The 12,490-nt window shown below is 33.3% G+C and overlaps 1 protein-coding gene across 2 annotated transcripts in view; it reads left to right on the forward strand.

Annotated features, from left to right (window-relative positions):
• The window catches only part of Hecw (Hecw ubiquitin protein ligase), a 92,922-nt gene that overhangs the window by 8,082 nt on the left and 72,350 nt on the right, over positions 1-12,490 (forward strand). Inside the window, exons 1-4 of one of the 2 annotated variants that reach the window (XM_088202709.1) lie at positions 5,893-6,136; positions 9,379-9,525; positions 9,599-11,686; positions 11,754-11,904. In XM_088202709.1, the coding sequence (XP_088058835.1) occupies positions 9,489-9,525; positions 9,599-11,686; positions 11,754-11,904 (2,276 nt within the window). In that variant the 5' untranslated portion in view covers positions 5,893-6,136; positions 9,379-9,488. Of the gene's footprint in view, positions 1-5,892; positions 6,137-9,378; positions 9,526-9,598; positions 11,687-11,753; positions 11,905-12,490 lie in introns of those variants that run through there. The other variant, XM_088202708.1, reaches the window with a different exon arrangement.

Below are 12,490 nucleotides of genomic sequence, written 5' to 3' on the forward strand. Positions count from 1 at the left end.
ACTGAGATAGAACGAGTAACTCGGTTCAATTTCAGTATGCGCGTAGGCGTCCTATGGTTAACACGCATGTTGAGCTTTGCATCGTGGTCACGTGGTCAAGTTATAATACCACATGCTTATCGGAGACTTCAACAGACTTACTGACATATTTGAATATCTTAGGGCACCAAAAGGGATTAATTGTATTTTTGATAGTATATTCTTGTAACAGATATCGTTCTTATATATTTTTTTCATATAGAATTAAATAATTAAAAAATAATTAGTGGCACTTGATTTTGTTAAAAAAAATCGTTTCGAATATCCTTATGTATTTTCTTAGATCGGTTTATATAAATGTCACACTATAACGAATTCTTATTTAGAATCGATGGCGACAAATTCTAGGATAGTCACAGATGTGATGTTCGTATTCTGAAGTATCGTTTTTATGCCTTATGGCATTTTGCAAAAGCCGACAAAGATTTTGCGTAAATTGAATATTTACGACCGAAAAGTTTTTACTGATATTGTATTGGTGAGTGCCCACGCAAACTTTTATAATTATCAGTAGCGTAATTTTAATAATATGACAATTTAAAAATTGCGATTATTTGGCACATTTTTCGATCGCGCGCAAATATGCCAGCTGTACGTGACAGCAGCTGCCGTGCGGACGTCATTCACGGCCGCCGTCCAGACGGCATATGAAATTTGGGGCAGTGTGGTTGCTTACTCGAAGTCGTAGGTCTCGGTCGACTTCAGTTGTAACTTCGGTTCGGACAACTGCCAGGGAGTGTAGTACAAGCATAAGGATTTCTTGTGTTGTCAGTGTAACGCTTAGCTTGAGGGTAGCCAACTAAAATCAGCCCTCACAGTACATAGTTATTTAATATATATAATAGTTATTTGAATAAAGCGAATTATAACTACACAGTGAAATTAAGTGTCGCATCGCTAGTCACTTAAATTCGTTGAACCGTGACGATTAAATAATTTAGTTAGACAAATCCAGCAGGAAAATATGTAATTATAATTAAATATTAAATTCAGTTAAACACAAGTCCGTAAGCTCTAGACTGGTAATCCAGAGGCCACGGGCTCAAGCCATGGCAGCAGACTCGAATTTTTATTTATAAAAATGTGTTATTCAAAATGTGCAAAGTGACATTTATTGATTATAAATTATAATACACATAATAATTTATAATTAATTATAGATGAATATGTCACGGACTGAAAGTCTGATAGTTAATACTTACTTAAATATTTATTATGTCTGATTGACTTACCCAGATGGTACAGATTTATCCCGTTGTTAGGCATTGAGTAAATATTTTTTGGTTAAAAAATATGAATTTAATTATAAAAACACATGTTTTTAATTCTGTGTCAAAGAGCCAGATAAAAATAATCATTGATTCCGTTGTGATATTGTTCGGCAGCAGCATAGGTAGGAATCATGCTCATATGCAAAGGTCTCACGAATAATAATACTTAAATATTATTGATAGAATATTAATAAATATGTTTTATTTAACATATTTTTATAGTAATTTACTATTTAGATATAACAAGAATATTTGTGGTTAGCAATATATTTATACTTTTTGGATTTTTTGCAGAAAACATTTTTTTAGCTATCATTTATTCTACTTTTATCATATTTTTTTATTTTATATTTCTATTATTATATATAAACGGTTGTGAATAACTGTCCATACTGTTTATCAAAATACAACCGGATCTGAGTAAGAGCTACACAATAAAACGCGCGCCTTATTATATTCAGATTAATGAATGTCTTTATGCCATTCTGTGGCTAATTTAGAAACACTGATGTAATTTTAAAATATAAAATAATGTATATCGTACCATAAAACAGTGCCTTCCTATTCCAGCGAATGTTAAAATAACGCGACACGCAAATCACCGGAAATGAACCGTATATCTGGTGGTACGATTACGACGCCTGCTAAAAACGTTAACCTTTTTGAAATTCTCACAACTCGACCATATTTTCTAGTAATTGCCGTAGGTCATGTATCTGCATAATTAAAACAGTCATCTAGACATCTAGTCGTGAAGAGACCGAAGGCCAACCGATCTTCTGGTGGTCGAGGTCGACGGGTCAAACGATTGCATTTTCAAAATGCATTAACCGGTCCCACTGGTGATAATCTCCATAAATCCGGCCGGAGGTTAACGGGTTAAATTCAGGAAGCACTCGAGAGCTATGATTGTTTTTTTCTTTCTTTTGAGTTTCGTTCGTAGAACTCCCGTTTTGCATAGTGACACATATCCATTTTGGATCTTGATCTTGACATAGCTTCGCGATATCATCATCGACTAGACTCTTGCTCTATGGTTTAACAGTTATTTTATGCGGTTCACGGTTTATTTGCGTGCTTGGCTGGTTGAGAAACTTTGATCTGAGCGATCGCAACAATTGTGGAGAGCGATGGAGCAATTAGCACTCCCAGAGCATCCATTGTTTTCTGGAAAGAATGGCAAGCTCTTCTTGATAACGGTCGTTACTTGGTTCATAAATCTTATGATTTCCAAGTTTCTTTAAAAAAAATCGGTTCATGAATTGTGCAGTGGTATAAAAACCGCAATTTTATATAGGAAATTGCTTTGAAACTCCCCGAGGTTTTTTATGATTAACTTAGGTTTAGATAACGTGCTATCTAATAAATGTATAGGTTAACCACTTCCAGTGTAGGATACATAGTATTTAAATTTGTTGTTACTTTTGCATGATTTAACATTCTCTGCGATACATTTAAAAATACATGTATATTCCGTTAAAACTAAATTAAATTCTCCCATTTTAACTATTGAATATCTGAGAAGTATCTAACATATATTTATGTATAATACTTACATATACCTAACCATAAGTTTAATATATTTATATTTATTACATCGAATCACAAAGTATACCAAAACCCACCGTAATCACTACCTCATCTATTGAAACAACAAGAATTTGGGGTTCAAATGTACCCCGCTTAGGGATGGGTAAGTAAGAAAACGTAATAAAGTTTATAGCTGAATTTGATTTTAAAAACCAATGCTTGTGTCTGAATTTTTCCTCAGCAGTAGAAAAATAGGAACATACTGTAATATTTGTCCTACTAATAACTAACTGAAATGCTTTATTTATTATTATTAAAAAGTATCAATATAAATAAATAGAAATCCATAAACAAATTTTCAGCATTTCAGCAAATATAATAAAAATGCAGAATGAAATAAATTCGCACCTAATGAGTGTGTAAATACCGGACTTAATGGTTTTTAAATTTTATTTTTCTTTATTTCATTGTTGATAGTAAACATTTAATCTATTTTATAGCTGTTCTCAAAGTAGTGAATTATAAATATGATAAAATGCATTTTTACATATTTTCTTTCTGCATATTTTATTGATATTTTGAAGTATCGCTAATATACATGACCTTAGGCATTCTTCGTACGTCACTCTGAATACCTTCGCATCCTATAATTAAATATATTCGTTGAGAGTTATTCATGGGGTGTTCACTGTTCTGATCAACGCACGCCCGCTGCAGCTCGCTTGTACCTAACCTGTCTGACAGTTTATGTGCATGCGAAATGTTTTATAAGATATTTCTAAAATAAATAATTTGTCATAATTAATGCTATAATATTTTTTTAATTCACATGATCATCCTTTATTTTATTTCTGATTGTCCTATATTTTTATTCTTACCCTGAATAATATAATATGTGTATTTTGTAGTTTATTGGGCACATCGAATTGTGAAGTTTCTTGATTAGAATTAACAAATGGTCACTTTGTTATCGAATCATAAACTTAAAATATAATTCTCTGAAATAACTCATGAGGGATTTTATATTTTTGTTCAAGCTGAATAACCAGCTCTTTCAACAATGGCACTGAAAATTTTGTTACATATTTCAACAGCATATTTGTGTAAGCTCTGTTTCTCAACATTAACCAATATATAAACTATAAATCCAATAAGCTTAGATATCACATTAAAAGTGATTTAAGAGGTAAAGAAGTTGTACTTCTATTTAAAAGCTATTTTAATTACAGTTTTTACAATTACATGTAATCTACATAGTATGTAATCTACAATTTTTATTAAAATGTGTGCTACTGGTGCTTAGAATACATTTAAGTTAAAATTTTAATGGTTTAAAAATGATGTAGTAATTGCTGTGGCGCTGCATAGTAAAATCTTCAAGTTCTTTCAAAGATCGAGTTTGACTCTTGGCGACTCAATGTGACTGGTTGACTAGATCTATGATGTTCGAAGTGAAAGCGGCTACTTTTTTCCAGACTGCGAATATATCGCCAGTATCGATTTTGAGTAAGTTCCGCTGGATGCGAGTTCAGGGTCAAACTCTCGTGTATTCCCAGTAGAAATTCCAATAAATATGAGATTTTTCTCTCTTCGACTCCTTTCCAAATTTCTTTTTAATTTAAAATTTAAAAATAATTATTTTAATAAATCATTAATTATTTCCATAATCGTCAAACTTTTTTTAGTTTTATAAAATATGCATGTCGTGCGAATTTACTTTATTTATTATTACATACTTTTTGACCAGGGACGTCATTTTTCAAGTCACCAGAGTTAAGCATCAGCTGCGATTGATTCGAAGTTATTGTATACACAGTAGCTAATAATATATGATATATATTTTGTGCGGATTAGTATATAAATTAAATAACTAGAAATAAATTACCTGCGATTTAAATATTGGACTGATTCAAATAAATTATTGAACAACAAGTACAAGAACGTAACACGAACTTCACAAAAATTTGCGACGCACACCTGATTTTGAAATAAGCGTTGAACGATATTAAAGAGTGGGTCTTTCTAACGTTTTGTTTCGTTTGCCGAACTAATTTTGTGAATTTCGGTCATTGTAGACACAGCCAATAAACATTCTATTCACAAATGTTTTTCGAAGGCATAAAAGTACTTTTTTGTTGAGAAGAAGTGTCTTACTGTCTTGCTTGTCGAAACAAAATGAAGGCGCATAATGAACCATCGATTTTAGAGCAGATATATTGAGAGGAAAAAACAACTAAATTGTTAAAAGCTTTTTACAAATTTCATTCCAGATAGTATGAATGAATATTTTATAGTTGAAAATCTGGCAAATAACTCGAATATTTGATTGCGAACCCTACTTTAGGCCCAATAACTTGTTGTTTTTTTTAAGAACATTTAAATGTGCATTTATATAAATACTTAGCTCCATAAAACAAATTATTTGTGCATTACAATAATAAAAATTGAGCAACATTTTATTTGTAGTGTGCACTAAAATAATATTTTTGTGCATTAAAATATTTAAAAATGAGCATTAAAAAAATTTAGTATTTTTTTTAATTATGGACTTTTATTAGGTTGGGTTTGGGTTTGAACAACAAATGTACATTTTACAACTTTTACAGTATTTCACTAAATAATGCTCATTTTTTAATATTTTAATGCACAAATCATTCGTTTTAGTGCACACTACAAATAAAATTGTGTTCAATCTTAATTTTTTTATTGAACATATTTATTTATTGCTCCTTTTTTATTATTGTAATACGCAATTTGTTTTATGGAACAAAATATTTATTTAAATGCACATTAATTTAAGAACCACTACTAATCAGAGTTGGTACTTTTTTACCAAATCCGACTTCATTGACCCAAAATTGATTGGCAGATAATCATGCACCATTCAAACGATGGTCCTTCCATCCTAGCATCCGCCGTGCCAGCAGTACAATAACGGCACTTTCCTTTCCTCTTTGGCATGTCGCTGCGGTTTCAATGCCGCGGCTTCCTCTTCGTCTCATAACGTATTCCCCCGCCGTTCGCCTTTCGCCGCGCGAAAAATATTACAATCAATCGGCATCATAGTAGTCTCGCGGCCGGCCCCCACTCCTCGTGCCATTTCCATTCATGAATGGACCCCCACTCTCGCGCCGCGGTCGCCATTCAGTCACTTCTGTAGTCGCGGCTGTTGCGCAACTCGTGAAATTTTGTGTTACTAGTGACACCGCCGGTACTTCTTGCCACTTGTTCGCTACTTACTCGACTACTCGACTGAAGATCGCCTGGTACTTCCTCCCGGGAATATTAATCTCATGGTAATTGTTTTCGACCGTTCGGCTAATTTATTCCCGAGAAGGAAAACTGTGTCGTAGCTTTTCCGGCGCTCGTCACTAGCAGTGGGTATTGAATATCTAATGATCGAACGCGATATTCGATAGTATGGGGCTTTTGAATTTATTTTGCGGTCAGACGAATTACTAGCGTTTTTTTAAAACATGTTAGCCCTTTTTAGTATGACGTAGTTGAATATTTGGACGTGGCTTTTTTTATTTTTTACGCGTTGTGAGTGTTTTATATAAATGTTTTTGGCCGGTGTAGTGTAATACAGAGATCGCCAAGCTTTTCCATTCAACAACAAGATTTTTGCCAAAAATATAATATAACAAGAAGTTTATGTATAAAAACAGCTGTTTTTTTATGTCGTCGAATATATTTAAATCGAATCCCACTTAAACTCTTGTCTTTTTTAATTGATATTGCAGCTGGGATATAGTAATTAGGACTTATTGTTTAATTGTAATTCCGATCGATCAGCAGTCGATTCGTAGTATTTCATTAATTGACAATTAGACAACTGGTCACAGGAAAACTGCTCACGTGGACTATTGCTGACACTAACATTGATCACAGGACAGAAAGTGAAAAAAATGAACTGATTGATATAACATTTTACAAGAAGTTTTTTACGTAAAGGCAGCTTAATTATGTTTGAACTCGATCTTTATTATCTATGATTTTGTTATTTATTTTACTGGCATTACTGGGAAGTTATTTGCATACTTGCAGTTCCACTACATATGTCATTTTTTTATCGTTTTTCTGGCATGATCGTTTGACGTCTCGAGAAGTTCTGTGTAAAATATAAAAAAAAGACTCGAGGGTCTCTTTGATCAGTGAACGTCACAACTTCCAATTTTTTACACATACATTAGCACGTGCTAGAGCTAGGTCACAAGAATAAAGTTGTATTCGTCGCACGAAAATACGATAATGTGTTGTTTTTGTTCAACTGCAGCGTATCGGCATACTTTGGAGAGTTTATCAGAGATTGATAACAATTTTACACGTATGGTATATTATTTAGAAAATGCAATTAAAAGCATTTCAAAAATTATAAAAATATTTTTGCTATATAGTGATACAGATTACATACATATAATATATATAAATTTACATACATATGTACATAGAAAAAATATTTACAGAAAATTTACATAGAAAATACATATACAAATTTTAAAATACAATTAATTATATTTAAAAAATAAAAATTCAAAATAAAATCACGGTTAAGTTGGAAGTAAAAATATTATTTTTTACGAGTCAAGGACAGGGATGTCAATTCCAATTTTTCTAGGAGAAGCAAAAGTTGGTCTGTTTTTTAATAATTCTATTTCATTAAATGACATGCATTTTTTTGACGAAATTCAAAGAAATCCCGCCAAAAGCAATAAAACCGTGCTGTCGCATTGGAAACATTCAAATCACAACTGTTTATAACAAAATTACAACTTGCAATATAATAATCGAATAAAGTATATCTAAACCGAATTTTGCCCAATAGGAGAACGCAAAAAACAATCATCCCTTCTCAGAAGTAAAAAATCCACGTCAAAAGCAATAAAATCGTGCCGTCGCCGTCGCAGTGGGAACGCTCGTTACCGAGCGTTCCCACTGCAACGGCCCCGACACGATTTTATTGCTTTTAGCGTGAATTTTTGACTTCTGAGAAGTGATAATTGTTTTTGCGCCCTCCTATTGACCAAAATTCAGTTTGAATATACTTCAACCAATGCTCTCATATCATAAATCCTTAGTAAAACGGTATGGATAGTCATCATATTTTAAAAATATTGTCTAATATCCAACTAACTTATTCTTCTGCATATTTTCCCCTGAGAAATGAGTTACCTTAGTTATTATTTAAAATTTTCATTAGGTTAGATTTGAGTTTGAACAGCAAATGGACGTTTCGCAACTGTCAAATTTAAATGTGACGCCATGTAACAAGTACCAAAATATTTTTAAAAGTATTCTTACAAGAACTAATTTACAAAACATTTAATTTATTTTTTTACGTTTTTTTATTCTAATAAAAAATAAAGGATATTGACATTCATGAGATATCAAGACAGCTTAGAGCTTAGATCAGCGGCAAATTTAATAAAAGTATTTCTCAGGGAAGACCAAAAAAGAGAGATGTCGAAAAAGCATTTTTAATTTCCAAAAACACAGTTGTGTATTATTTCTTTAGTCTTGGTGTATTTTAACAACGCAGATAGTGAGCTTTTCTCTTTTGCAAAATGTATCTTCTTAACTCTGTGTTTTATAATGATTATAACCGACAATTAAAATAATGATAAAAAAAATTGTAATTGCCGAAATTCCAGAAATTACTCATATTGTTTTAAGTGAAGGGGCTGTTTAAGTGTTACTAATACCCGTAAGTCCTGGGTTCAAATCTCATATGAACTTTAAGAGTTTTTTAATTTCTATCGGGTCTTAGAATTAATGACTGATTGTTATATATTTATAATTCCGATCAATATTCACAGTTTAGGTTTTTCTATATTTTTCCAACCTTACGGATGAATATTTTAATTAAATTAAATCGACTTATGTTGTACATATTAGGTATAAAAAATATTTAATAATAAGCTACTTCAGCTCATAAAGAATATCATATAAGTTTCAACAAAAAAATAAACGAAAATTGTCTTATGTTTCATCGTTTCAACAAAATCAGTTATTCCTGTTTATTTCTGGTCTACTTTGCCCTTTAACATTAATTTAGATCAAGTTTACCAACCATTACATTAAAAAATATTATAATACAATTCTTAAAAAAATCCTATCAAATTTCTCTCGATTTATACGTTAGGATATGTTTAATATGCCTTAATACATTTCATTTTATAGTATCGTAGACCTCTCCTGGGTCTTCATTACTGATTAGCATTTCCTCAAAGTTCTTATTTACTGTTAACCCGCAGCCAATAAAATATATATGTAAATATATCAGTTACGCTTATTTTAGTTGCATTTCTTAATATGCTATGTAATATTTCTTACGACTTTTAAACTATTATAAAATAATATTTATGATATTCACTAATGGATATCAAGGTAAGCATTCGCTTTAGTGTACATTGGATTGATCCCAAGTGCGAAAATTGATAACAGACTTTTGGAACGATGCCACATTCACTACAGTTAGCTAGTTTATTTATTCTATTTTTAGAAGAGAGGTTATTAATTTTTCTTTAATGTTTTTCAGACAACAACAACCCTGATGAAAGTCTATCTCGAATCACCGTAGACAGTAATGAGCTTAGCAGTGTTAATATTGAAGATCTACCGAGCGCTTCTAGCGAATCTAATGTAAGAATGTGGCTTTTTGATCAGCTTAACATTGATCATCGAGGTATGGTTGAATTTATATTATTCGGCGTATTTTATTAAATCTAATATTAACGTTTATATTTTATTTTTTTCAGAATGTGATAAACTTTTATGCTTTCGGTATTATAGCGGTCAGCCAGTGTCGTGCCTTGCACAATCCCGCAAGTTCAAGCTTCTAGATCTGAAGTCAAATTTATTTAAGAGCCATGTAGATGATTCTTCTCCTCTGCTGAAAAATTCTAGTGATAGTTTAAATGATAAATGTGATAATGCTGTGGATAACGAATGTTTCGACGGCGACAGTGTCGACTGTCTCGGCGATAGCTTAAGCAAGTGTTCAATTAAGAGCGATGTAGTCCATGCAGTCAAAGATAACCGCAAAAGCTTAGATGAAAGTTTGCTCAGCATAAACGCTTCAGTCGACGAGTCAAAATCTGTGATAAACCATAACAAAGTATGTTCAATAGATATAAATCCTAATGTTAATAGCAGCGAGATGCCTAGCTCGTCCGGAGTCAAAAAGAAATGCCCTCCTCTGGTCAACGCCAACGGAGAGATTTTGAACGGCGCTAAGAAGAAGATCAAAACCAACGGCGGTGCGATATCGCCGGGGTCTGAATATTATAAAATTTGGTCTCCGAAGCATCCGTGTAAAGTCATGAAATTTGTCTACGACAATGACAACATCGTGAATCTCACTAAAGTCGAAGACGCTGCCCCTCCACTGCCTCCCAGACTGATCCACAGGCCTTTGGAGCGTTCCCATGCTATTTCATCTCCGCAAGTCTTCAGACATCAAAAACCAAAGAAAATGTCCAAACCGGAAGATTCTTTCAAGTTCGAGCTGATCGATACCGATGAACCTACTCTGTTGGACTCTGATCCAAATCACGATGTTGCAGTTCAAGAATCACAACAAACGGAAACTCCGGTATCGTCAGAGATAGACGGGGGCTTAAGTGAAGCGACAAACCTCCGCCGTCCACTTGTCAATAAACATTTAAAAGAAGCACTCGGTGAATTAAATTCGCCTTTAAAAACTAGAAAGTTTAAAAATCATACTGCAGAAAATACTAATCTAGTCCCGTCTAAACTATGCGATACTCCAAAAATTAACAATCTAAAAAAATCCGACAAGCAGAAAATCACACCGAACCATCTCAAATCGCAAGAAAGGGCCGAGACTAATTTCTTGGAAAATATCAGCACTCAATCTGAGTTTGAAGACGAAAATAAGAATCAAGTTGAAGTCAAGCAAATATCGACGACGGTCAAAAGTCATAAACCGTTATCCAGACAAACGTCCAATACGTGTAAAACTTCAAATTCAACTTCTAACATAGCAGATATTATACCGTCGACTTCTGAATCTAGCGACTTTACCGCTTCGCTCCAGCAGCCAAGTTGCTCCAAACAAGTTCCTACTAATTGCGATTGTATCTTAGATGATAACGATGCTGGTAGCGCTGCTCCTTTGCCGCTAATATCTCTAGCGAAAGTAATTTCTAACACAAACGTCGAAGGAACGCCAAAGCATAGTATCTTAAGTAGAAGTAATTTGAACGATAATGGAAATAAACCTCATTTCGAGGGTAGTCCTATGATGAAACCGCATCCTAGAGCTTTGGCTCGCGTCGCCGGACATAACATACCGCAATGTCCTCCGACGCCGACTCATCACGCTCGGCGCAACCGTTCTAACGCATCCTCAGAAGTCATGAGACCACCATGCTTAAAAGCAAACCAACCAGAACTCATGGCCTCTCCGGAAATCAAGCACGCCGATATAAGACCCTTAGATACTACCTTCAACGAGCTACGTCCAGTTACCGATTTACGAATACCCGAATGCATGACAGAATTGAGAACGTCCGAAATAAGATCTCCTAATCTAGACTTTGTGTCTTTAGGAGATTACGTGCTAGATAGGAGAGCTCCGGATGTCCGATCCAACGAACTTTCCGGAACTAGTGTCGATATTCGTGTTAGAGAATCCAGATCGAACGGCTTGACAAGAAATGATTCGGCCGAATCGCCCATTCCGTTACCGTTACGACACATAGCTAGTACAAGGTTGCCATCCATTCCAGAACGTATTAATCGCTTGCTGCCCATGCCGAGTGACTTAGGAAGTGGTGCCCATTGTGTCAACATTTCCGATTGCGAAGAACCTCTTCCTCCATGTATGTCTACTAATGGTATGTTGTTGATATGATTTACATACATATTCATATTTATTGTATTTTACAGCTTGGGAAGCTCGATTGGATAGTCACGGCAGATTGTTTTACATTGATCATGTTAACCGTATGACTACTTGGAGCAGACCTTCACCGAGTGTAAGCGTCCTTCGTCCACGTCAATCAAACAGCGATCTTCAAAGGAGACAATTGGATAGAAGGTTTTTAACAACATTAATGAAAATCTTTATTATATTTTTTCAAGGCTTCAAACCGTTATATTTTTCCTTTCGGTTTTCGTTCCGGTTCAATTAAAAATGATATCAGTTCGGTTCCGGTTTTCGTTCAGGAAAAATAACGAGTTTTAGATTCAGCCCCGAATGATTAATTATTAATATTTTTAAATGTTTTTATTTGTTTTAAAAAATATTTTATTTCTTATTTGTAATAAGCATAGTAAATAAGAATATGCTCGCGATTAGGATTTTGTACCACCTGGTGTACATTGTGGCTCAAAACAATTTCGCTTAGAATATTTAATTATTTTTGTTATTTAAAAAGGAAATACATGTTTATTTAACATACATTTATGATATTACAAAGAGTCCTTTATTAATTAGTATACAATATAATTTATTTTCTTGGATTGTGGTTTTCCTTTTCCGAGTTTAGACATTATTCTAAAAATATTAAATGAACCATAATTAATTAACCTAATCGAAACAACAATACAATAAATTTAAATTTCATAGTAATTGTTACCTTTCTTTTTAAAATAAATTCTAGAAAAAAAGATCAATAACGTTC

This window comes from Plectrocnemia conspersa, unplaced genomic scaffold (genome assembly GCF_051122295.1).
Source record: "Plectrocnemia conspersa isolate PC_06_02 unplaced genomic scaffold, ASM5112229v1 ptg000013l, whole genome shotgun sequence".
In the NCBI taxonomy this organism is placed as follows: Eukaryota; Metazoa; Arthropoda; class Insecta; order Trichoptera; family Polycentropodidae; genus Plectrocnemia; species Plectrocnemia conspersa.